The 26502-nt window shown below is 42.3% G+C and overlaps 1 protein-coding gene across 3 annotated transcripts; it reads right to left on the bottom strand.

Moving 5' to 3' along the window:
- Positions 1-6894: 6894 nt before the first annotated feature.
- Positions 6895-26502, bottom strand: KCNJ1 (potassium inwardly rectifying channel subfamily J member 1). 3 transcript variants are annotated; one of them, XM_082778126.1, is made up of 3 exons: positions 25069-25421; positions 23675-23796; positions 6895-10160 (listed from the first exon to the last, which is right to left on the bottom strand). In XM_082778126.1, the coding sequence occupies exon 3, from the start codon at positions 10139-10141 to the stop codon at positions 9026-9028; it is 1116 nt and encodes a 371-aa protein (XP_082634252.1). In that variant the 5' UTR covers positions 10142-10160; positions 23675-23796; positions 25069-25421; the 3' UTR covers positions 6895-9025. The 3 variants fall into 3 exon arrangements, with proteins under 3 accessions (XP_082634252.1, XP_082634253.1, XP_082634251.1); XM_082778127.1 differs by lacking the exon at positions 25069-25421 and adding an exon at positions 24830-24876; XM_082778125.1 differs by lacking the exons at positions 23675-23796; positions 25069-25421 and adding an exon at positions 26379-26502.

Here is a 26502-nt window from a genome sequence, read left to right as displayed (position 1 = left end):
GGTGGGGCACTTCCCAGGCACGTTTTAGCATTTTCATAAGATCTTAATAGTTTGCATTCCTCAGGTGAAGAACAAGTGATAGATAACGCATAAAGTGGAGCAGCCCATCGGTATCCCCAGAAGCAGGCTAACTTTGCAATGCTGGAAGCCCTAGGGATGATAATGGGGGATGTCCCCTCCCAACACAAGTTTCTGGGACAAACCGAGAGAAAATAAACAAGGAATGTGATGGTACTAAAGCTACTTTTTGCTTTTCCCAGGAGGACAAGGCAGATGGAATTCAAGTATTTCAAGCTTAAATCAGAAAGTTTACAAAACAGATGGTTGGAATCATGTGATTGTGAGCCATGAGGCAACTGGAATAGCAGAAAATCATCTCTGCATTGAAGTTCAGAACTCAGACCTCACCAGGAAGCCCTGCTCCCATTGAAATGAGTGGTAATTTAGCTATTATTTTCTAGCGGTGTAGTGTTCACCCAGTACTTCTGTTCTGCTCCCCAAGTTCAAACATTTAATGGGATGTAGATTAAATATGCAAAACTAGAATTAGCTTTATATGTCACCGTCTCTAAGTGTTGCAGCTTATAGAGTAAGTAGAAGCTGTGATGGCCTCACAGTCTCAGAGCTCCTTTGGCTGGGTTCTATCCCACAGGTTTTTATATTTGAGATGTACCTGCCTCAGTGTCTGCATATCAGAGGAACCTGGAATGGGAGAACAAAAAGTTATTCTTACTGCTTAATTACAGATATCAGGTTTAGAACCTGCTTTCAGTTATATTTTGGAGAAGCCTTTTTATTCCCACTCAGTCACTCCTTAGTCCAGAGGATGAAGGCCCTTCCTTAAGCACTTGTTAGATGCTTTAAGTTAGGAGACGCCAAATTCTTCCTGTGTCAAGCATCTGAGATGCTATCTACAATGCTCATAGGCCAGCTGTGAATGAGAATAAAGGCCCACAGAAGCCATCGTCTATACACATACGTGGCAGACTTTCCTTGAAAGCACCTGGCATTATCTGAAACTGCTTACTGATTTCCTACACCTAAGAATTATATTTGAACCCTGAAGGTCAATTTCTAAACAACCATGGGTTTCTAACAGGCATCTTTGCAATGGAGAGGGATTTCCCCATTCTAAGACGTTCCCTTTAGTAAAGAGGAAGTGTTTATATAAATTATTTATATGTATGTATTATTCATATATATATTACAGTATGAAAATTGTTGTCATTAGGAAAGGAAGGATTTGTCATTCTTCTGCCCAGCAAGCGTCTCTGATTTCCAGTCTTAATGAGACATTAACTACATGGGAAATCTGCTATAACTTCTGTTGGTGCAAATATTTAATAGGAAGCTGGATTTATCTGATAATATTTCATACACGTTCTTAATGTTCACAGTGACAGTAAATGACTATGCCTGAAGCTTTGTATTAAAAGCACTGATGAACCCAGCTGCTGTTTTCCACCCCTACTATCCCAAGCAAAGGGCCATTGGTCTGCAGATTCTGGGTTAAATGAGCCAGCTTCACTTTATTATACTATTACAATAACAGATTTTTACAAGCTGCCTTGTTATGCTGATATAGTATTTTTAATGACATCTGTGAAATTAGTTTGTTAGACTTCAGCCCGCTTCCTAACAATGTAGGTTCTCCCACATCAAACTGAGTGTTGCTGCATTTGGTGCTAATTAGAGCTGTAGTCTAGAGGCACATCTGAGACTGTGGTTTATAAATTCACTTCAAAGACCTTATTTGTATACTTTTGCACAATACCTAGCATAACATATATTATGATTTTCATCTGTAAAAGCAGAACTTGCAAATAAAGCTCACGCTTTTCTAACATATTAGAAAAGAAATGAGACTAAGGTCACACAAAGAACTAATTTAACCTACATATTAATATTTTCATCTGTAGAAGTAGAAATCCATGCACATAAAATTCACACTTTTCTGTCAGATAAGGAACATCTCAGAGATCTTTGACAAAATTCTACTCTTCAGGCTCCTAGATTAGCAAACAGACCCCAATATTAAACCTACTATAAAGAATCTCAGGTAAGAAGGAAAGGCAACTTTCTGAGGCCATCGTAACATCCCTCATCAGCTCTTCACCTCACATTCATCAGCAGCAGGGAAGGAGCTGCCCCCACCAAGGCCTCGGGTGAGCAGGTGTGTCAGTGAGGGCCAGGTGTGCTTGCAGCTGAGCAGCCACTTCAACCAGTATGAATGGCCACAGCAAACACACCGAAAGGTCTGCTGGGCAGGGCAAGTGTTCTTGGTGAGGGGACTTACCTGCTCCTTATCCCCATAGCTAGGGAGCAGGCCAAAAAGGAGCTGTGTTTCTTACATTCGGTTGTAACTGCTAAAGGAGAAGGAGCACAGGGACTCTGGCAGTTCAATGCACAGCTACTTCAACACAAGAGGTTTCTTCTTCCTTTCCAGGAACTGCTGCAAACTTGTTATTTGCTTTGGCTTTTTGTTAGCTTTCTGTCTCCTGGAGCTGGACCTACTTTACCACCCTCCCTGCTGCTGCAAAGCCCTGTGCGCCAGAGCCAAGGAGCCCACCCAGCAGCCCTGGGTGCTGAGCCCCACGGGGAGGGCGGTGCTGCCCAGCCCTGGAGTGCCAGCTCTGGGGTCCTGGTGCCCCCACACAGAGGTAGCAGCTGGTGCTGGAAATAACCCAGCCCCTGCTTGGGTTCTGGGGGCCAAAATACCACAGCCATGAGCTAAAACAGACTGGAGGGTGTTTCTGTTTCAGGCAGCTGTTCCTCGTGGAGGGGTTGAACCTTAAAGCTCTTGTGCCTCAAGTCTGGGGCCACCACAAAACCCACAGGCTGGGGGTACCCCAAACACTGGGGTATCAGCACCACGACCCTGGTGAGGATAATCTGGGGTGCTGGGACCTGCCTTAAACCACCCCAAACCCTGGCAGAGTGTAGGGGGCACTGAGGGACCAGTCAATGGATGCTCATCTTCCAAGTGAAGGGGAGATGAGCCCCAAACTGCCCAGTGTGGTGGTTGGTAGCTACCCCATTCCAATGAGCCTCTCCTTGCCTGTCCCACAGCCCCAGCTGCTTGTGCCTGCTCCCCTCCGGGCAAGGGGCATGTGGTGGTCAGCAGGGGGCACTGGGCAGTGACCTCCCCTCTGGGTGCTGGTGAGGAGTTTTCGGTTGTGTTGGTAAAGCTCCCAGCACAGGAGCACGAAAGTTCATAATTCGGACTTCTGGAGACACCATCCAGTAACATAATGGTTTATGAACATTGCTATGGTGGCAGCAAGTCCTCTGTGCAAGTTTCTGTAGGCTCTGCAGCGCACCAGAAACACTCCCAAATCAGAGGGTGGCTGCAGCTGAGCAGGCACTTGTGGGCACTGTTGCAAAACTAACACAGACCTAGAACTCAAGGCTTTCCCAAGGTGGCCTGTTTTGCTGCCTTTTTTTTTCTTCTTCTTCTTCTTCTCTTTTTTCTCTCCAGCTGGGGAAACTGAGGCTCTAAGCAGGGAATGCAACTTGCTTGGAGTTGCAGAACAGTCACAAAAGGAATATAAGTCTCCCCAGACCCAGCCTCGCCATTACTAACCTGCCTCACCTACCGTAAGATCTGCTAAGGGTGCTTTAGGTGCCACTGCGGACGTGATGTTTACAGCCCCCAGCCCTCCACTTACACATCACCTCTGAATTCATTGCAGTGAATTAAGTCTCCCAACACTTCTGTGAAGTGGCTAAATATATCCAGCGAGCAGAGCTCATGCCAAAAATAAGTCACTAAATGCATTAAACTTTGTGTAATAAAATAAGGAACAGTTCCAATAAATTCTTGCTTTGCTCTTTCAAGATTGCCACGGTTCACACTGTTAACTTAGCTGCGCTGCCAACGTGAAGCTCAGGACTGCCTCCTGCTCAGTCTCCCGGTCGGCTGCGGAGCTGATCCGGAGGGAAGGGGTGCCATCCAGCGGCCGAAGGACAGAAGACAGATCCTCGTGGATCGCTCAGCTCGGTCTGACAGCTCCCCTGCGTGGGCTTTAGCATCCTAGCCTGGCCCGGGGGCTGGTTTTCTTACCAGTAACTTTTCTGCAGTAACTTCGTCTCTGAGCTGCAGACCTTACGTGGGATGTGGCCACCCGGGAGAGCGAGGGCTTTAATGCTTTCTGTGCTTAAAGCTGGCTAGCAGTTTGCAGATGGGAAGTGGAAAAAGGTTGTCTCATTTGTAGCCTTCCCTTGCCTGTCCAGCTCCCTGGAATGGGGAGAATTTGTCTTTCTCGTGCAGCAGAGAGTTTATTCAAGTCATGAGCTTTACCAGGCAGATGTTTCCACCACAGGAATGTCAGCTTGGCCTCGGGAAACATGTTGTGTATTCTCACAGCTGCAGAGAGAGGGCTTTAGCCTTCCTCATTCTTGTCGCAGTGAAATCGTCACAGGGTTATACTTGATTTAGGACCAGTGACAGTGCTGTCACTGAGAGGTTCCCCAGGCTGCAGCAGCAAGCTGTGGGCACAGATTCACTGGAGGGTTTAGGATCTTTCTCTGTTTCCCACATCCCTGCTACAGCAGGGGCTCTGCTCACATTCCTTCCATTGTGCTGTGGTTTCCCTCTGCTTGTGTGGGGAACAAGCATTGGGCCTACACCATGACAGTTCAAGGCAGGGGTGAATTGAAGGGGGCAAAATAAAAGGGAGAGGGAAATAAAGGCTCTCCCCAGCTGAATTCACTTGTGTCTAACCACATCAGTTTGGTGCCTGGGGAGAGGAAGGAGGCTGTGACACCTCAGCTGCTCTCATTTGTGTTGGGGCTTTGCACACTGCTGACTCGTTTATGGGTGAGTAGTTGAGTTTACAAGAAGCACATACATGCAGAAGTCATCTAGGCAGTTGCTGTGAGCTGGTTAGCACTGGTGTGCCACATTCCCACGATGCAAGTCAGTATGAGTATCTAAACAGTTTGTCAGGGTTTGTTTTATTGTTATTATTTAGGGGGTCTCTTCACCCATTACTACCAAAGGGTGTGTGGAGACAGCTAACTAGCACATGTCAGTTTACTAAAAGCAGTTATTTTAATTCATGGCCCTTTCTCCAGCAGTCAGCGGGATGCCATATTCATTTGCCAGCAGGAGGGTAAATCTATTTCAAAATGATTGAAATATTATGCACAGCTTGAATGAATGTTTAAAATAAATACAGTAGAAGAAACATGTTGTTTGTGAAATGAGAAGATAAATTAAGTTTAGTGTAGACACATTATTCCCAAGCTTAGCTGCTTGGCTAGCACTTTCACAGCTAAACCCTTTAGGCCTTAATCCAGCAGTAAGTACATGGTCTGGTTTCCTCTCCTGAAGAGAAAGAGACTTTCTTTGCTTTATACCAACCCAGCTGTTAGCCCCTGCATCATACTCCACTGTGTGGAAAGGACTAGTTGTGGAAAGGGCTAATTGTTTCTGCTACAGTATGGACAGATTGCAGACTGGATGGACAGGCAAGGAGGGAGAAGAGAACCATAAGGCTTTAGAAAAGAGTGCTGTGGAGAGGCAAAATGAAACGCTGTCATGGGTAAAGAAACCAGTCTTTGTTTTCCAGTATCGGATCTGTGGTTCCCTCCAGCCACTTCTGCTTAGCAAGATTAAATTTATTTTCATCCTCTTAACTGAACTTTCTTTTAATGGCAGTACGGGTGACAGCCCCCAAAATAGATTTCCTATGGAGTCTGTCCTGAGTGGCACTGTGTGCGGTATGTCTCCCGATAACCTTTTTTCCCTGCCCTGGGACGTTATCTCTCTGGTGACAAACAGCCCTCTCTGGACAGAAAGAGGAAATTCCACTCATTGTTCGCTTGCTGCTGGGCTCTGGCTGCAGGGCTCTATCTCCTACTGTGGGCAGGAGGCAGTGGCAGGCGTTTCCTGAGGTGACAGCAAGAGGGTTTCACTCCTAGATTCCCAGTTCAGTCCCAGTATGATTCCTCTCCAAGTAAGCTTGATAGCTCAGCCATGGTCCTGTCAACCTGGAGTCTGTCCCCATGGTGCTGTCCCTGTTCATGCAGCAGCCAGTTCCACCTTTGTGGTGCTAAAAAGTGAAAGAACACAATCGCCTTTTGGATACTGTAGGCAGCAAGGCAGTTGTTGAGCAAGGCACAACCAAACCGTCAGAAGGTGTGAACATCAGAACATCAGATGGCATTAAGACTAATCAATTGCTAACAGCAATCAGCTGCGATTCAGACTGAACAATCCTTGCAGTGAGATCAACTGTCTTCTGTTTAAGTTGTGGTAGCTCTACATATTTCTAGGCACAGAATAACATCTCACACGCGTCGTATAGAGGCCTAGGGGAAAAGGCTAGGAAAGCTGTCTCAAGAAGAACTTAGAGACTTAGGATTGTGAGATAGCTTTCCAAGGGAGGTGCCCAAGTGCATTGCTTAGAGATCCTTTAAGATTTAGAGGATGTGCACTGCCCTTGGACAGGCACTAGAGTAGTCTATGATTACTTTTTTTTCCCTAGCACTAGCATTGCAGACCGTCTTTCATTAAAGAAAACAGGATTCATCCCTGTCACCTCACTGTCAAAGTGGATTGGACCATTTAAATGGATTTATGATAGACTTGCTTTTTCTGTGCAGTAAAGACAAGCTCCTTCAGTTAGGGGCATGTTGGTGTGTCTCTTCCCCCAGGGGTGAGGGGTGTGACTTGTAAGCCTTGAGTGCTGACAGTACTGCTTTCCAGGGAAGTTACACACAGGCAACTATGCAGGAAGTCTGCAAAGGAAATGTAGCAGCAGTTATGGAAGGGCTGAGAAGCACTGAAGTAGCCTTTTGGTTCAGACAAGCCTGGCACTCCTGAGACTTCATTCCACTTCCCTGTTCCCTCCTAGATTTCTGTGGATAGCCACTAATCACTCCCTGCTTGTGCTTTGCCGTGCCACTCCATGTGGGGGATAATTACTGGCCTTCCAAACAGACGGTCTGCGAGGCACTACTGGTTGGGGGGCTCAGATGCTGTGGTGATTGGGGCTGTAAAAGTAGTTTTACAGTTGGCAGTGCTTGAAAGACTGCAAAATCAGTACACTTGAGATATTGGGCAATGTCTGTGAATTACCTCAAAGATTTCTGCTGGCAGTCGCAGCATGCCCTGCAGCCAGCCGTCAGGCAGCCGTATTTAGTGGTTGTGACCCATGCTGGTAACAGAGCTTTGTGCTGGCCTTTCCACCTAGAAGTGAATATGGGTGTAACAGCCGTGCCTTGAAGAGAGGAAAGACTGAGACAGTTGAGAATTGGCTTTTAAAGTGCTTTAGTGACATACTTGTTCTTAACATTGTTCTTTGTACAGCCAAAGTACTTTGTCCCACGTTACAGATGGCAAATAGGAAACACAGTGATTTGTTCTGAACCAACAAAGGGGTTGATGCTACACGGGGGCTGAGACCTGAACAGTCTTGGTTTCCAGATGTTTATATTTCTACTCTCACAGTCCATTTATTTACAGAATTGTCTTATCATTTGACTGCTTAATTCTCCCTTTCTTTAAAAAACACTCAGTCCAACAGCATTTAAAAAGGCCTTTCTATTTTACCACAGTGGTGAAAACAGATGAGATGAATTACATCACTGGAAGAGTTCCCATAAAAACTCCCTCTTTGGTCTGCCACTTGGACTCTCAGCAAAAGAATTAGTTGGGAAAACAAAAGCTGTGAGGATGTGGAAATTCACCAAAAAGCTATTGAAGCATCTTGTTGTATATGAAACTTAAATGTCAAAGATTGTACCAGGAAAATGTTCACCACAACTTAGCTACCACTGAGCAGGACTCATTTGCTACAGAGGTGCACATTTTTCTGCAGTGAGATGAACCATGTGGAACTGAACCTGAAGGTGGGGGACGGGGATGGGATGGGACCTGTGAATCTTTCCTGTGTTCTTGTTTTAAGAAGACTCATTCTTCAAAGAAAGAGATCATTGGTATTTGTTTTATGTTGTTGTTATTGTTGTTGTTGTTGTTTGTTTGTTTGTTTGTTGTTGTTTGTTTGTGTTTTTTGTTTGTTTGTTTGTTTTGAAGGATACATCTATTGCTGGGAGTTTCCTGTCTTTTCCCAGAGAATTGCTTTTCTGCCAGATATGAAGTAATCAATGTATTCATCTCCCCACTGTGGCTCACCTTCTTTCTGGACAGTTGTCTTCAGACATTTCCAATATATCACAAGTAGTCACCTCCTGGGGGAAATGGAGAGAAGAGTATCTGAAGGATGATGCATGAATAAGCTTCAAGATTCCTCTTCTCTCGTTGTGGTTGTCTCTGCTTCTGCTTGTTTTTCACCTTTTACTTCTTCTACATTTAGTTATTTTCCTGAAAGGAATCAGAGGCTTTCACAGAAGAGAAGCTTTTTTTTTTTTTTAACTAAGTTGTAGATGCAACAGGATGGTCCAAGCCAAGCTTTGTTGTTTCAACTACCTTCCCAAGCATGCCCCATCCCTTAGTGCTCCATTTCTGTAGATGTACCAGCCTCAAAGAAAGCAGGGATTGTTTGAAAATATTTGAAAGTGCTCAAGTAGTTTGGAGCCAAAGAGTCTGCTTTTACAGAGGACTTTGGCAACCAGAAACATACCTTTTTTTTGGAGATTTTGGCTCCTAAGTCCCTTTGTATTTTTTTCGTATTTACCTTCTGTCTCTCCTTTTCATGTTCTCATTCTGACTTCTGTGCATCTTTAGCATTATTTAAAGTTTCTCTCCATCTTTTCAGGCTTTTTAAGACTTGCATGCCTCTGAGAACTTAGGTGAGTTAGACACTCCAACTTAGCAGCTTCATAAAATGTCCCATAGGTATAAAAATAAAATTAAAAATTCTATTAAATATATAGCATAGTTAAATAGTGTTCTGGAGATCACTGTGTGCTGGTCCTCTTTGATTTGAGGCTTATGAGAAGATAAATGCTGTTTTAGAGTTAAAACAAATCTGTGTTTCTTTTTTGTTTTACTAAGTTATTAATCTTCTCAAGATTGAATTCATTATGAAAAGAGGTGCAATCTGGTAAATATTTGGAGCTACATTTTTGTGTCACTGGTTTCACTGCTTTCTGACAAGACAAAACCAGGATTGTCATAACCTTTCTTCTCTTTGGCTTTAGCTTCTTTCTCATTGTAGAGACAGAAGGCACAGTGTGGAGTCTCCACAGCCACAGTCTTGCTGAAGTTCTGGAAGTCTACTCTGTATTTCCCTTCTTTGGTCTTGGACACAATGGGAGCAAAGCGATAACCCCAGAGCACCTCTTCTGGGATGTAAGACGTCCTTACTTGACAGGTAGCACTGGTGGCTTCAACAGTGCCATCTAAAAACACCACCAATTCAAAATCTTGCTGCAGAATGGTTTCTGCTGCCGTGTGGAAGAATGGACTGTTCTTGTCTATGATATGATAAATAGTTAATGGGGAAATGAAGAAGAGATTCTCATTGCCGGCATCAACTATAAATTCTATGTTGACCTGGTCCAAAATGATTGTCTCACCTTCTGGGGTGATGGTGGTCTTCAGGAGTTTTCCATAGATGTGGCTCCCAATTAGCAGACTCTTCCTGAGGTTTGCTACCCTTATTAGCAGGCAGAGCTTCCCACCACGTTTGCTGATTACAGCATTCTTACTGAAGGTGATGGTCTTAGCCCGGTTTTTGGACCTTGATATCTTGGCCAAGATGGCACCACACATAAAGGAATTGATGATTACCCCCAGGATAGACTGGAAGATGAGCAGGAAAATGGCGGTGACACATTGTTCTGTGACACATCTGAAGCCATAGCCAATGGTTACCTGGGTCTCCAAGGAAAACAGGAAGGCTGAAGTCAGACCATTGATATTCTCAACACAGGGGGTGTGATTTATGGAAGGGTTGAATTCTGGAAGATCTTTGTGTATGTAGGCCACAACATACCAGAGGAGACCAAAAAGAAACCAGCTGCCTAAGAATGCTGAAATGAAGATAGTCATTTTGTATCTCCACCTCAGATCCAGAATAGTTGTCCATATATCAACCAAAAAGACAAACCTTGACTGCTCTACATTGCCAAACTCTATGTTGCACCTTCCATCTTTAGAAACAAGCCTTGCTCTTCGCCGGCTTCGCTCTGTGATGTGACTGGTAAAGCGTTTCCGGAGGTAGTTGAACATTCCCTCTGCTGATAGGGCTCTGGAGAATAAGAAGTAATAAACATTATGGGTAATGCAGGTCTCATTTACCTGCGGGCAAGAAGTAAAGCCTGCCGAAGTCTCAAGACACTTGCTTAGGAAAAAGTTACATCATTTGCATATTTTCCCTTTGCTACTGGGGAAAAGTTCCAGTAAGTATATGAGGAAACTAACAGATTCTTGCCTAAGGAGCATTCCAGAAAAAAAAAAAAAAATAAGAATCATTTTGGCTTGCTCAGTAAACTCGCAAAACTTTGAATCAGTCAACTGTTAACATACTCCACTGCTCAGCTGAATAAGCGGAGGCATAGAGAAGCAGCTGACTTCATTGTGGACATGAATTGGGAGAGCAGGTGGGAAGTGGCTGAGTTTTGAGGTTTTTCTGCCTTCTAGAAGATGAAGTGGGGACTAAGAAGTACTTGTGTGCATACATCGGCATTAGGAGACCCTGAATGTGACACAGACAGTGAATTTAGGAAGAAATAATAGAGGGTGCAGAAGGTGTAATCAAGACAGGCAGATGCAGTTATTTTTAGCATATTTACAGACTGGGTTTGAGGGCATGAATTTCAAATTCTGGAAACACAAAAGCTGGGACTATTAGGTCAGAATAAAGTAAATAATTATATTCCAGCAACAGAAGTGTTGGATGTTTCCTCACCACAAAGGTAATGCTAAGACTAAAAGGGTCAGATTCTGAAATCCACCCTTAAAGGAAAATGTAGCTCTGTGTCCCTCTTAATTTTGTCCTTTGACTGACCATGTTAACAAGAGACCCAGACAATATGAGTCATTGATGGGGAAAATAATACAGATGTGTTCAGACTGGAATTTGGATCAGCCTACATTTGGGAAGTTCCCAGATTTGGAGTTATTCAGACATGCAGGTGTGGGGTGAGGTTGATCCACTGTAGAGTTAGCGATTGCTGTGTTCGGAGGCTGATCTAGGGTCAGATTTTGACCCATATCTTAGGAATGTTCTTAGAAGAAATAATTCATTTCAGAGTTGATCACCCTTCAAGCATAAAATGTGTTCCTTTGCCAGAGAAGATGTGTTAGATTAGCTAAGCCACCCTGGAAATGTACCCTGTATGCCTATTTATTTAGCCTTTTGTTAAACAAAATTCTTCTTGTGTAGCTGAATTTCACTATGTACAGTAATCACATTTCTTGGGGGCAAAATGCTTCAGCTTAAACAAAAATCAAATTAAAAACGTGAGGGGAAACTATTCTTCTTGGTGACTCACACAAAGGATGCCTTGAGTTTACCGCATCTCTAAGGGCATAAAGTCCCCAGCCATGCAGAGACTTGAACGTTTCAGGGACCTGCAGCTACTGCTTGCTTCAGAATGAGGTGGCAATTAGTAGTGCATCTCAGATAAGGTGGTGCTGGGGACTTTGTAACTGTTTGCTATTGTTTTGTTGTTGTTTTGCTGCCATTTTACCCTTCCCAATAAAAGGTGGCATTGAACACTTACCAATAATTTTTGAGATGCAAGCTAAAGATGCTACATTACTAACCCTGTCCTACCCTGGCTTCCATTTTTGCTAGGTGCAAAATACTTGAACACAAACCATAGTAAAACCGATTGCCCAATTTTCACTTGGTTTCAGTGGGAAATATGTGCTTAAATACCTGCGGGAAGAGCTGCTGAGCTGCCTCAAGCCTTGATATCCTCTATCCAGAATGGGAGTAATCCATAGAAATATGCAGTTGATTACATATATTGACATGAGTTGTTTACTGTGAAATTTGTCTTATTTAGATTAAGCAATTTAAATGTTAGGTAATTGCCTATGCCAGTTGTACAGCTGACTCCTAATTGCCAGTAAAGGAAGAGTATGAACCCTCTGAGGAGCCACTTGTCTTGTCTCCACACTTACGAAGTAATAAGCTGTTCTTTGGCAAATCTTTCTTTCATTTACTCTGGAGGCATCTAGATTGACTTGGAGAAGCTGCCTATTGTTTTAGCTGGCTAAAACAAGTCTTTCCATTCGACGTTATGCTTATGGGGACCACAGATTACCTTTTGATACAGTAATCAGTAGCAAAGGGAAAATATCAGTAAGTAAAAATTAATTACATTTTGTAAAGCCAGAAGTAAATTCTGTGATTTGATGTCCTTGCTTGTATTTGTTTCTCTCCTATATAGCTACCTTTTTCTGCACTTACAGTGAAACCACCTTTCTCTGCTTATTAAACTTAGGATGACAAAAATGAAGGTCATTTGTAATGTAGCTTTTCACTGTTTAAAACTTTTGCTGTTAATTTATTGGTTGTGACTGTAGCTGACAAAGGTTAAACTTTAAGCAGGTACATGAGGAAGGGGGAGAATGAGGTCAGTTTCTAAACAATCCTCAAGTTTTATTTTCTTGACGCACTATTAATGTGTTCATGTTAATGCATACTTTGGGGAGGGGGGGGGGGAAACACCATTAATGTGCAACACACCATTACCAGAAACGTTCCAGTGTTTAACTCCCCTGTGTATGGAAATGTGCAGCTTCAGCTGTCATTGCTATTAATTTCATCCTTTTTGGCAGCAATGTGGACACTGTCAGTATCTGAACAGAGGCGGTGCAAAATGCCCAGATGCCACACCCTGTGCATCTTACGCTGCATGTGTGTGCTTTTGGCATAGGTCAGCTCCTAATCCTACTGAACAAGTGTGGAGGAGAGAAATCTGAGGGAAAAAATGGGTTTCTAATCTAGCCATCTTTCCATGTAGGGTTGTGACAAATCGTTACCACAATTCTGGTAGGTCTGATTCATCCCTCACTAGAAATCTTTCAAAATTTGACAAGGATCTGGACATACAAATCAACAGATAATAATCACAGAAGAGATGATGACAGCAAGCTAATCAGCATGGTCCAGACTGCAACCTTGAAAACAGATCCCCAACTATACCATTCTTTTCCTGCCTCTTTAAATCTTACACTGTCCTCAGACTGTTCTACAAGCCCTGATTTAGCTATCCTCAAGAAGATCAAAGTCTGAAGAATTACACACTTCTTCAGGCAGGATGACAAAGGGATTGTCCCTTCATCAGATCTTTCTTGCTCCCCCACACAACTGAAGTGTGTTGATTCTCTTCAGCAAGACAAAAATTCCCCCCTGTATAAGCATGCTGCAAGTGTATCACAGACTGTCTAGAGGAGATTATATAAAGCACGTTATATAATATAGCACTTGGTCCTTTCAGTTAAAATCAGCAAAGGTAACCCAACTATGTCTTAGCTAATATTTACCAGAATATGTTTCCTGCTGGGCCCAAATAAATGTGGTATTGCAGTCTGTCTGCATGTGAAATGTCTTGCTGCAGGAGTCAGCAACATTGCTGCTGTCCCCCGGCATATTATGTTCATAGAAGGTGCACTGCACCGCTTCTATTAAGTGATAGGACTTTTACCAGTAGAACCACTCTGACTACAGATTACAGGTCAAGGTTAGCTACAAAAACAAGGAGTCTCTACTTTCCTGTTCCAGTCTCATATTTCACAGCGATCACTGGTATAAGCAGAAACTTTTAGATTTCCATGCTCAAATTCCTGATCTTTCCTAACTAACCTATTCCCTCTACCCAGAATAATTTATAAATGCTAAGAAAGGTAGTTCTTTAGAGATGCATTTCTATTTTTCCTCCCTCTATATTCCTGCAAGTAGGTAACCAGAACCATAGAGTTCCTGATTGTTACATACCAACTGGAGTTCCTCCGCTCACCCAGAAATGTAACTGAATGGTCCTCTTCAATCCTACTTGTTTTCAATTGTTTTGTTTTGAAAAATTTTGAATGCTGGGGATAATGACCAGGAGCTTTAACTGATCTTTGGGTAAGTCCTGAGTGCAATGCTGGAAATCCGGGGAAATGGCTTTAATCTCAGTCACGTGCAGCACTGGTGGAGATCAGTGAGTGAAGGAAAGGGAAGGTTTTTGAGGCTTGATGGAGGTCGGACAAGAACAATGCTTTGTCACTTATTATTTCACTGAAGTTTTGATACCCATAGCTTCAAACATATTTCTTCCCTCAGCAATGGATGTATGAGCAAAGTTGACAGAGACTAATCATTAGCGGGAGACAGCATAAATGAAAAGCAGCCCACAGAACTTGCAACTTTTGACAGAAATACATTTTTATTAGGGATTCAGATGAAGTTCTATTGAGCTTCAGCAGAAGAAAGGGGGATACAGAGTTAAAGGGTTGTTTTTTCAGTCCCATTTTAGTCTTTTCAAAAATCAGGTCTTCTTTCAGTCCTTTCCATAGTTTCTTTATGTTGAACTTTCTCTGAACAAAGTATGTGAAATATCCAATTCCTAATACATCATAAAATCCCTTTCTTTTACTAGAAAAGCCAACTACAACACTTAGTCTCATTGTGTATGTTCTGCTGGCTGCTTTACTACTGAGAATTTTAGAGATTACAGCTCATTTGCTTTTCAGTAGATGCCCTGGCCAGAGCAGGAATTTGCCTGCTGGGATGGGAAGGCAGTAGCAGTATCCCAACTCCCTGTCTCACTGCTTTTATCAAAATTATATCAGAATCAAGGACTGCCAAAGACAGCTGGCCTTGAATTAAATCGATTGTAAGTATAACAAGAATATAACCTTGCCTACAGCAGCCAGTTACAGTTAGCCCTAGGGATTTTTCTAAAAAGAATCTGATTTACACCATCCTCTATGCCCACTTGATCTATGACAGACATGTTAACATAGGGAACAGAAATGCTGGTACTGTCAAAATGACACAGGCAAGCTTTCTTCTTGGACTTGGCAATGTCATTGTTAGGTATTTATTCCTGATATCAGATCTGAACGCTGAACACTGTGGCTGTACTTCCAAAGCATTGACTGAAATCCCAGTTACACCTGGGAGATGTGATCCTTCAGTCTGGTGCGGCATGCTAGCTGGGAGTCTTGGAACAGCCTCACTCCAAGTGACTATATTTTGCTAACCTAAAGTCCAACTGGAATTTCTAGTGGGTACACCAAAGGATTTTATCCACTGCTTTGTCCCCTCTCCTGCAAAGTAGAATTACTACAACATTCCCATTCCCATTCCAGTGATGGCTGTTTTCAAGCAAGAGAGGCAAGGTGGTACCTTCCTCTTCCTACCTGTGGGCTTTGCATTTTCTGTAATCATTGTGAATATGAAATATCTTTAGAACATGACCTTTTGTCTCAGATTGCTGTAAACACATAGGTATGATCTATCCAGCTTTATGTGAGTCCAATTTACGTGAGTGCCCAACTTATCCTCTGTAGTAAGAGGGGAAGAAGGTTTCATCCTTCTGTCATTCAAACTGTGTGAATCAGGAGTGTTCCAGCCACCCCTGGCAGTGATAGCACAAGTACATGTAACGTCTCCTGCCTTGCTTGCCCCATGCCCTGGTTTTTAAAGGAAGGAAACCCGTATGCTCTGATGTATGGGGTGTATGGACTCTCCAGGAACCATCATTATGTAAGAGACTAAGACTTCAGGAAGATGTCTGTAATGCCTTGTCATCCAGTTACTGTAGGGGTTTCTAACCCACTACCTTAATTGGATCTTCCTTCTCATTGTACTTTGTGCGTGCTTTATGGAGTTTGCTCTCTGCTTTGTTCTGCTGAGCACCCCTAGTGCCACTCACTTGAATGTGCCTTGGAGCCGTACCTTTCACAGAGGTGTCTGATAACTCACAGTAGCTGCTTGCATCCAGAAATGTTGCTCACACTATGCCTGCTGCACATAGCTTGAAAAGATAGGCTGCAGTTTCCTCTCACAAAGCTGACTTGAAAGAATAATTCACAGATGAGAACACAGGCAAATGAGTAAATGAAAGAACGTGCACCACAACAACGGGCACTTGAGAAATCATATTTCCTTGGAGGCTGGGACTCTTTGGGGTCCTCAAAGGTTAAAACACTTCAGGTGTACAAAGGTTTACAGCAGTAAAGCCAGTGCTGTCATTGTTAGCAATTAATATTATGGCACTTAGTGCTGCACACAAAGTTAATCCATGGCTGCATTTACTGAGGGAGAAGAGGTCAGCTGCGTAGAGAGCATATGTCTCATATGCAAACACGATCAAGGCTTTGGTAAACATACAAAAGCAGCATTTCTTCCTGCCTTAGGAGCCACGGAGGCAAGAGGCCAGCCCAGATACTCCCTTTCTGCCACTTACTGGAAACGTGGCACTTGTAAAACAGCTGTCTAGACAAAAACATTTGCCAGCACTCTCTAGCAATGATCACTTCATAGGGACTAAAGGAAACTTCATTATTTGATTATATATTTTTGCAGTGCCAGACTAATTTCTCAGCTAGACTGCATCTCCCATAGCACCTTCTACTATGACAGAGAATTCCCATGTTGCAGATGATCCACTTCACCCTCAGGATATGTCATGAGATATGCACTCATGCTGGGTATCTTGCCTCTGGAGAAGAGAGAACTGGGAGCTAAGCTGTCTTTACCATGTAGCGGGATTTCCCAGCAGAACTATTTCTATTTTCAGACAATTAGGTTTTCACTGAAAACATTAATTTTTCAGTAGGAAGTGGCTCTCTGGGAGAAATTATTTCTCGAGCAAATTATATCTTTTGGGATTTCTCTTTGGTCAAAAGAAAAAGATTCTCCTTGCAGTGTTTTTGTGTGTGATGTGTCATTGCAGTTGCAAAAGAAAAATCTGGGGCTTTAATATACCCAAAGTGTTATGCTAGTTGAGTATTCCACTTACTGATTTACTGAGAAATCTTGAAAATAAAATAATCTGCTTTCTGTTAAATTTTTCAAAGGAGAAAGGCAAGTTTTGTCAAGTCACTTTTCTTTTTGGTTGCCAGAAAAAGGCATTACACTCCAAAGCTGTGGGGATGGAGGCTGTAATAAGTCTCACCTGTGTGACTGAGCAGAAGCAATGTGTAACCACAGAGCTTATTGCAGTAATGTGTGTGCTGGGAAGGCTGTACAGCATAAACACCACCTATAAAAGTCACGGTGAAAATGGACACAGTCATGTGAGCCAATTCTGCACACACTCTCATTTTGTTATTCTTTGCTGAATTATTAAAGGGGATGAATCATTAACTTACAATTTGTTTCTGCAGATTGGCAATGTCAAGTCTCAGTCATCAGCTCGGTGCACTGAAAGGGCTTTCTGCAAACGCCCTGAAGGCTGAGAGGCAGCTGACTCAGGCATCAGCCACAAAGCTAGAAGACAGCCGCTACCCAAGGCGAGACCACCTTTGAACACTGTGACAGTTCTGACACCGATTTGGCATCTAATCTCAAGGTGTCTCAGCTTTACCCTGTCATTTCAGAGCTTCCATTCACGTACGCTCTTTCTGTCCAACCTGTTGGTGAGTTTAAATTGATAGTGGCTCTGTACCACCCCAAAAAAATACCTAGCAATGGGTATGACAGAAAATAATGACAGAAGGACCTAGAACCAACAGAAAATATTTGGCATGGTTACAACAGCTCCCAGCATGGTTGGAAGAAGGCTCAATGCACAAGAAAAGCATGAAGTTGCTCTCTTTGCACTCTGCACAGCACTAAAGAAAAGGAAGAAATTAAATGTTGCCATGATACCAAGTTTTCTCACAGTAGTTCACATCACAGGGTATAGCTAATTTGAGTAGAGCTGCAGTAAGAGAATACTCAGAACAGGCTGCAACAGCCTTGCATGCCCTGCTGTGTGGTCACACATGGCATGCTCAGTCAGCCTTAAAGACAGGATTGGATTTACTATTTGACAGACCTGTAACACTCCTTCTGTGTGAAGCTGAGGAACATAAGAGAAAGGCAAATGAGCACCTAACCTGGATTATACTGCAGTAGGAAGAGTTGAATTCTGCCACTGTGTTTTGATGACAAAGACTGCACACAGCTTAGCAGTACTTCAAACAAATGTTTGCAACTCATGGTATGAACTGCGTGCTGCAGTGTTATTGCTCTGCTGCAATCTTTCAGCTGCTTATAGAAACGGGGTAAACAGTGCAGTGGGTGGCTGTCCCAGTCAGCAACTGGGAATAGTTTCATGTAGCGTTAAGAATGCTGTCCTACTGCAGTCCTTACCTTAGCTAGGCTGTAAACTTAGCTTCCCAATCGTTTGTGGTTAGCAAGGTGACTTTAACATTGCTAAACCATCAAGTCAACCACATCAGAAAAGCTGGAACCTTGATCTTGATAAACCAAATTCAAATCCCTGCTTTGCAAGGTTGCCATTGGGAGCCTCAGCCTCAGGCATTTCTCAGATAGCGAGATTGTGAGGAAAAAAAGAAATTGGAGATGTACCAGATGATCTGATATATGGTAGCTGCATTCTGCAGCAGTAGCCTGCAGTTCCACCTAAACGGTTAAGGATGTGAAGAGAATAAAGTTGGATTCACTGGTCTGGAAATAAGCAGTTTTTAATCTGTAGTCCTGAATGTGTGGTCTCAGACTGTTTCCATTGCTTTCTAACTCATTTTCCTTGGCTGCAAAGGAAATAACAGTAATTCCACTACTTTATATGCAACTGCAAGGCTATTTTAGTACCGATACTGTTGTGGGTTTTTTTTTTTTTTTTTTTTTTTTTTTCATGCTGTAGAATGTTATGTTATTACAAAGCAACTTTCGGATTTCCTGCACTGAGTAGCATGTTGCTTTAGTAGTAACTGAAATGATCCCTGAACACAGCTGTCATTTATAAAGTTTTTTTGGATCTTTCAGGAGCAATGGTGCACTATGAATACAAATTATTGCTATTTTTTCCATAGAGAGGGCAGCTCTTTCATATTTATTTCTATTGCTTTCTTAAGATAAAGAACAAAGTGAGGAAGGTCTTTTCTCAAGATGAAAGTGTGTGTTCATGTGTATCTTTCTCCTTGGAAAATTTATATCACTGAACCGTGTGTATAGTAGTTTCCAGTCTGCACAAATCAGTTGCCAGACATTAAAGACTTGCTACATTGCAGCACAAATTCTATAAGGCTTAATACTTAGAACCTCTCATTTCCCTTCCTTTGGTAACTAGTACTCTCATAAGTGAAACCCATGTATATTTTATGAGAGTTTTTTTCTACTATTAGTTCTTTTACTACTTTTCCATCTATTTGTTGCTTTTCTCTGCTAATTGCTTTTATTTGGCTTTGTTTTGTAATCCAGTTCTCCTGGTTTCTTGAGTCTCTGTACCAAGGATTATAGTTTCTCTTTGTAAGAAATATTAGCAGACTACTTCCTTCATGAGCATGTGTTAGGATCCTCTGAAGGACTGTGGCCTGTCTGACATTCAGAAGTGATGTTCAGAAGTTTTCCAGTAGATTTATCAAAGGAGTATCATTCCAGATTTGCTCTCCATTAATAGGAATTCTGGCCTTATTTCCTTGAACTTCCTGTTTTACTCCAGAAGGATAAAGAGAGACCCTGATTCCTGTAATCAGTGAGGTGGGCTACAGCTGGTAAAAGGGAATGGGAGCATCTAGGAGGGACAATGTAGCATCTCATTTCTTACTGTGTGTCTAAAAAGCAAAGAAGCAAACAGTGAGATCATAAAATTGTTAAAAATTGAAATGGCTCTTTGCATTTCTGAAGAGATGCACATTCAGTTGTACCTGTTTGGATAGTTTAGACTCTCTCATAAAGGAGGTAATCAGTCATGCATTTGACTACAACCCTCAAATATTCTGTGGGACACCTGTTGTTTTTGTTGTTGTTGTTGTTGTTTTGTTTTTTTTTTCCCCTTATCTACCAGAATGTGTCCCTCAAGCAGTCAAAAAAAAAAAAAAAAAAAAAAAAAAGGCATAGGGTACTGAAGTTCATGGCAAAGTCATAAAGTAATCTGCCCATCTGACATTCTGCGCTTACTGAAACACATGATCACCTACCTGCTGATCTGCCATACTCCTTTTTCTGCTTTTTCTGCTCACTGCGCCTGCAAGTCTGTCACACAGCAGCTGCAAGGTAGATTGGCATTTGCTGGCTGATGCTGCATGCTTAATCAGTTGAGGTTCAACAGTAAGAGTATCAGACATCAGTAGTTTGAAAGATTTCTTTCTGTCATTCAGTGCTCTGATCACAAGCGCTGACAGCACTGCAAACTTTGAATGACAGATTATGTCCTACCTCTGGTTCCTGATGTCTGATTTCTATGATGTTCAACCAAGCTGTCTAGATGCATTTTGTCCCCTTACAGTCTCATCTCAATAGTTTTTCCCTCATCTCTACTTGGCTGCTGCATCTTGAGGTGGGTGTCAGCAGTTATTCCAGTGCCTTTTGAAGGGACGTATAGCATGTCCTGCAGCCAATACCACGGCTTTTAAAATGAGTTTGTGGTCACAAGTTCTGGACTGTGAAAAAGTCTGACTTATGAGGTTTTCAGCTGAAGTCAAAGGTATCAAAGACATTTTGTGCTCTTTAATATGAGGTTTGCTGAAGCAACTTTTGTCTGTCTGAATTAGAGAGACAGAGCCCACCTGTGCCTAACAGATTGGTTAAAATGTTCTTGTGACTTACTACAATTGAATGCCATTAAAGCTAAACATTTCAGGAGCAAGTTTTGAGAATCAAATCTCAGATGTCAGCTATTTGTCTAATATTCTCCTTTTTCTTTTTTTTTTTCTTTCCCACGTCTCCTGCAGAAAGAAACCTGATTATTCTCTGAAATACTAAAACCCCGAACTGCCCCTTTCAAGGTAATTTCTGCTTTCAGGGGTATGCACAGTGCCTTTTGTAGGTATTGGGGTACACCAGCTGCAAATCTAAAGACAGTCTTCTGTCCCTGCGGTATGCAGTGTTTCACCAGTACAGCTTTTTCTGTTCCAATCCTTCAGTTACTTTTGTGTTCCTAATTATTTATATAAGTGTAATTGACTTGCAAGACATTTCTGGCTTTCAGTGCACACTGAGTGAATTATTGACCCATCACATGGGTCATTGATGTGAAGAGACATATGAACAAACTGGATACAAAATAGCTACTTCGCATTCTTTATAGCAAATGTAAGCCATTAATAACTTTGCTTGATGCACTCAGAGTCTGCACAATTTTAGTTTAACATGCATATGGCTGAGTTCATCCTCAATGTAATTTGAAATTCATTGGGCATGGACTTCATCTCCTTATGCTACTTTAAAATCTCTCCTGTGTTGAGATGTGATATGCTAATTCCAGAGTTTATGGCTGACTTAAGATGCTACATTTGAAAAATCAAATCCAATTAAATCAACTTATTACCAAGGTCAGAGACTAGTATTCAGCACATTCTATTCTTTGTTATTTCACAGTAAAGAGTAAACTTAGCGAATATATTGTGTTTCAACCCATAAAGCAAGCTGATCTGTCCTAATAAGAAGGCTTCTGGCTGCAGCACCTAGGAAGCATAATCAAGTGTTAAAATATTCCCTAGAGAGTCCAAATATTTGAACCTAGTTCCCAGTTTTTCCCTTCTTTTTGTGTACTATGGGACAAGTGCTCTCTCCTCTTAGTGTTTGTTTCCCCATCTACTCATAATATGGAAGTAAAACTAGGATGTCATGTGGATGAATTCAGTGACTGCAAAGAGCATCAGTTTACTGTAGACAGTATTTTAATGGAGCTCTGGTTTTAGGAGAATACATAGATAGAAGATGCCCAACTGCCATATTGGTAGAAATTTATTTATTATCATCTAAGAAGAAGAAAAGCTTCTGTGTGCCTAATATCTTAATATTCTCAGTAAGGAGTGAAAAGAGGGGCATATACAATGTTTTTCTGAGATGGACAAATATTAAGCTGATTAGTAGGTACTAAGCAGATCAAAGTCTTTAGTTTGAGTGCTCACACTGGGCAAGTCTTGTATTTAAATTATCCTATCAACAAAGTGCCCGGTGGCTCTTTGTGCCTCATAATGTTCAACACCTATTGCATTTCCAGCAGAAGGTCACTGTATTCCAGACAAGGCCATACAGACATGAGATTACTGTTGCATTCTTAGATACCCTTTAAAAATAACCCACTGCCTCTTTTCCAGTGAAAAGCATAGCTTAATTTGCATAGACATCTTGCATCAGTCCTGCTTGCGTTTAGGAGCTTAAATCTCACTGAAAATCTTTTCTACAGTGTGGATTCATTCCACCAACCTGAGGGAATTCATCGAAGAGCCTACATTAGTAGCTCAGGTTCTTCAGAGTTCCTCTCCAGTCATCAAAAACTGGCACCTCAAGGTAAATTTCTTTCATCTGATCACTCCTGTCAAACTTAGATAGCTGACTCTCCAGCTACACAAGCTTTAGGTACCAAGATTCCTATTTTAAGTATTTCTGTTAAGTGCCTAATTTGAACACAAGTCTAAGTTACTTCCAAAAGCAAGGCTCTTATTTCAGTTACTAACAATCATTAAGAAATCTTGTGTCAGTTGTCCTAGTTCATACAGAATTCAAAGCAGACTTTGGGATGTGATTTGAGATTTCCATAGTCCTAGCAAAGTGGTATAAATCTGATGAAGGATTCATTTCTCCTCACTTTACCCCTCAGAGTTTTAGGAAAGCCCAGGCAGCTGATCTGGGATACCAGAGCTAGAGTGTAAGAGGACTGGAAGAGCTGTTCTATACAGCATCTCATCTCACCTGCCCACCACCAGGTTGTGTGGACATCCTGAGTGACAAGTTTAGATATAATATCCAAATTTCAGGTGAATGAAGTCAGATCAACTCCCTTATCTCTTGACCTTACACACACAGTAGCTGTTCAGATTGTAGTAGCTGTATCTATGTTGTGAACGTTGCTTCTATAATTCCCTGTTTTTCTCTTTGGGACAGAAAGCTCTAGGGCTTCAAACAGGAAATATTTTGCTGTTTGTTATCTGCTTCATGGTTACTCTGTGAACACTTCTCCCTACACAGAAGCACAGAAGGCAGTTGAGAGAGTTTATTAAAGTATGAGCCAATTTAAGTTATCTTGTATTTATTGTGGGATACTGCAGAGAAGGCATGTTTGCATATCAAAACTCTGTGTTGTGAAATCAAGAAACAAATAAAATCTTATCTCTGTGAGCACTCAGTATGGCATGTGCAAACTTATCAGCCACCCACAGGCTGAATGTGGTCCAAGTTACCTGTTCTGTAGAAAAGGCTTGTGAAGATATTCAGGGTGAGCTAACAAAAGAGTGTGAATCTCAGCTGCTAAGCTCCTTCTCCAATATGCCCACCAAACCACAAGTCTGTTTTGCAGACAAGAAATAGAGCCTCAGACTACACAGTGTTAGTGCATCTTTTGTTGGGCTGTGCTGCTGAAGGAAGAGATGCCTGGCACTTCTGTAGCACCTTTGCTTTGTCTTGTGATTGTATGTAAAGGAGGGTAAAGCTGCATCCTTCTGCCAAACTCCCTCATTCCCACTGTAGTCCAGAGATGTAAGGATGTACCTTAGTGTTACGGTGAGCTGCTGATTACATTTGAAGCACAAGAGGACATTAGTAGCTTTCAGGTACAGGATGCTCAAACTGCATGGCTGGAAAGTGCTTCCCACTATCACGCTCCTTCAAGGACCACCCATTTACCCCAGAATATCACTGCTTACCAGCCATCGAGGGGGGGAGGGGGAGGTGTCCACAGAACTTCTGCCAAGAAATGTGAATTCCCAGAGCTGTTCTCTGTTACATTTCTCCTGGAACAGTCAAGGGCAGACAGATCTGGATGGAGCTGGAAACCAGCAAGAAACTTGGTGAAAGGAAATGAGGCATGTGAGCCTCTTTCTACTACCTGTCTCCTTCCCCCCTGCCAAAGGGTGGCTGAAGGTTGAGGGGGGGGGTGTCCCTGCTGCTCCTGCACATGTTAAAACTCACTTAAATGCCTTGGAAGTTCTGAAATCAAAAGTAGCCTGTGGTTGGTAGCAATGCAATTTGCCTGTTGTTACTAGGGCTGGTGGTTAAGCCAGATGAACGGATGCCAACATAAACGTCACTGGGGCGTAAGACATCAAGCGTGAGTGTGATAATGGAAAGCAATCTAGAGAAACCTGTAGCATCAACAAGTGCTTTTCAGGAAAGGTCAAAGAAGGTTCTTAGGAACTTTTATTGCAAGCCACCTCCTGCATTTATGGTGCACTGTCTGCAGGGTGAGCATGGGGTGGAAGCTTCTGGTTTCTGAAAATAGTATATTGACACAGAAGGTCTTGGGGTAGACAGGTCTGAGAGGCAAGAGAGTAGGAGCCAATACAGGAAATCCCACCCATTGCTTCTACCATACTGGTAGAGAGCTTGGAGAGCTTGGGGAGATCAAAAACAAAATCTGGCTGGTTGCTTCCCCTTTGAAGAGGAAAGTAATAAGCAGGAAGCTTTAGTGTCCCTTGAGGGGATCTGGATTTGACACCAGTGGGAATTTTAGGCTGCTGAATTGGTTTAAGGTAAGCACTACTTTAAAAGTCACATTAGTGATCTGAACCAAAAGAAACTGAATTGTAGGTGTTTTGAAGCAGGCTAAAAGATTAGTGGCACAAAGAACACTGGCACGACATCACCAGAACAAAAAGAAAGGCCTAAAAAATGAGAAGGGAAAGAATTAAGTGCTTCATTGGTCCTGATTCACAGCTTTGAGCCAATTTTACACTGGACTGATTCTGTTGAAATTAGATGAATTATACCTGTATTCACTTTTAGTAATTGTCCCTTTTGTTCATATTTAGCTAGCCTAGTGGGTAAGTGTTTAGGAAAAGCTTTGAAGAACCTAATCTCACATGACAAGTCAGGTACTGGAGCCTGTCTTCTCTGTCCCAGATACTCTGAAAGATTCCTGGGAAAAACAGGGAAGGTGAGAATACATATTTTGAAGGTGAATAGAGTATTAAAAGAAATGCTTAAGATAACAAAAGTAATTAAGGCCAGAGAGTCTCTCATCTTGGCTCTCATCTTGAGACCAACCCAAGAGGGGAAGAGATGCCCGCTGTTGGTCCATTTCAAGCGCACCCCTCCTCACCCGTATGTTCTGTGCCTTGTTCAGCTCCCCTGTCCTCAATCAGGAGCACTGCAAAGCAGGGTCAGGATCCAGCAGCTTGAACTCTGCTGGTATGCACAACAGCAAATTATGGTTAATCAGACATATTGGCATGCGCTGAGGCTCTTATGCAAAATCACCTATAAGACTCTGTATGCAAGGAGAGAGAACTTGCTGCCACTGTCCAGCACAAGTGGGCTATTTTGACATTTGTGTAATGCACGTATCGCTGTTTGGAAGCCTCTGCTGTGCCTGGGTATTAGATGAAAAGGACCAGTCCCTGGGCATTGCTGTATTTGTGTTAAAACTGAGCTGGTTAGTCACTATGGTACCTATGTATAGTGCTTATTAACAGTTAGCAGCTGATGACCTAAACTTCTGCTGCACTTTAATAAGTTTTTTAACAGAATTTAAGGAAACAGTGGTAAATATTAGATAAGCACCTATCGAAAAAGTTTGTGGTGGAGGACATAGTGGCGATCAGAACAGAAGGGGCACCTGTTACTTCCTGATCATTCAAACCATTACTGGGTTATTTTCTAGTTTGATTCTGTAATGGAGATTTTTCCCCTCTTGTGCAGTAAAATTGCATCATGCAGAAAATTGGTTTGTCTAAGTAAGAACTTTGGTGTCTTTCATCAAATGTTCTCAGAGAACATAACTAATAATTCATTAAAGGGGCACTGTCAGCTGGAACACTTTAATTACCATTTTCTGACAAGTCAACCCTTAAGTGGTATGTCCTGATTTTTAAATTTATTACTAACACATATGCAGATTTTTCTTTTTCCCTGTTGATGTTTATATGAGTTGAGAAAAGTAATTGACTAAGAGGCTGGGGAAGTCAACCATGCACTACATGTTGTCATGCACCAAATGGGAGAGAATTTAAGGGTGGTTACTTTTTTTTTAACAGTACTTTTGAGAAACTCATTACTGTAGCATCTGAGCATCTCACAGTGCATCTGAATGCACTTCTGGTATGCGTAAGTTACTGCTTGAAACTGAAACACAGTGAAGTTACGGTCTAGCTGTAAAGATCGTTAGCTATTTCTTGTTAACTGTTCTGGTGCACATACTTAGCCTTTCAGTAACTATGAGGTCAAGACAGACTGTCTGGTACTAATACAGGGTTAAAACAACAATACTGGCAATAACCACAATAGCTAATTTGCTGCTAACTCGTATCAGCTTATCCCACTGTATTCTGTTGCATAGCCATATTTCAAGGCCCTTCCAGCCTGGTGTCACTGGCAGCCTCCAAGAAAATACTGTGGCACTGAGCCTCTTACCTTGGGTGTTGGGCAGTAAAGGTGACTGCAGAAGGGAGGTGGGAGAAAAAGCTGCCCAGCTTCCTGTATCCCCTAGACCATGTAATTCCCACAGGACTTTGGTCCAACAGCTTCTGTACCAACG

Source organism: Aythya marila (assembly GCF_965140915.1).
Source record: "Aythya marila genome assembly, chromosome: 23".
Classification (NCBI taxonomy): domain Eukaryota; kingdom Metazoa; phylum Chordata; class Aves; order Anseriformes; family Anatidae; genus Aythya; species Aythya marila.
The sequence above is the reverse complement of the archived record's forward strand: the minus strand, read 5'-3'. Positions and strand labels throughout refer to the sequence as shown.

Coding starts and splice junctions, on each gene's coding strand:
- KCNJ1 (XM_082778125.1), bottom strand. CDS start 10,141: ATGTTCAACTACCTCCGGAAACGCTTTACCAGTCACATCACAGAGCGA.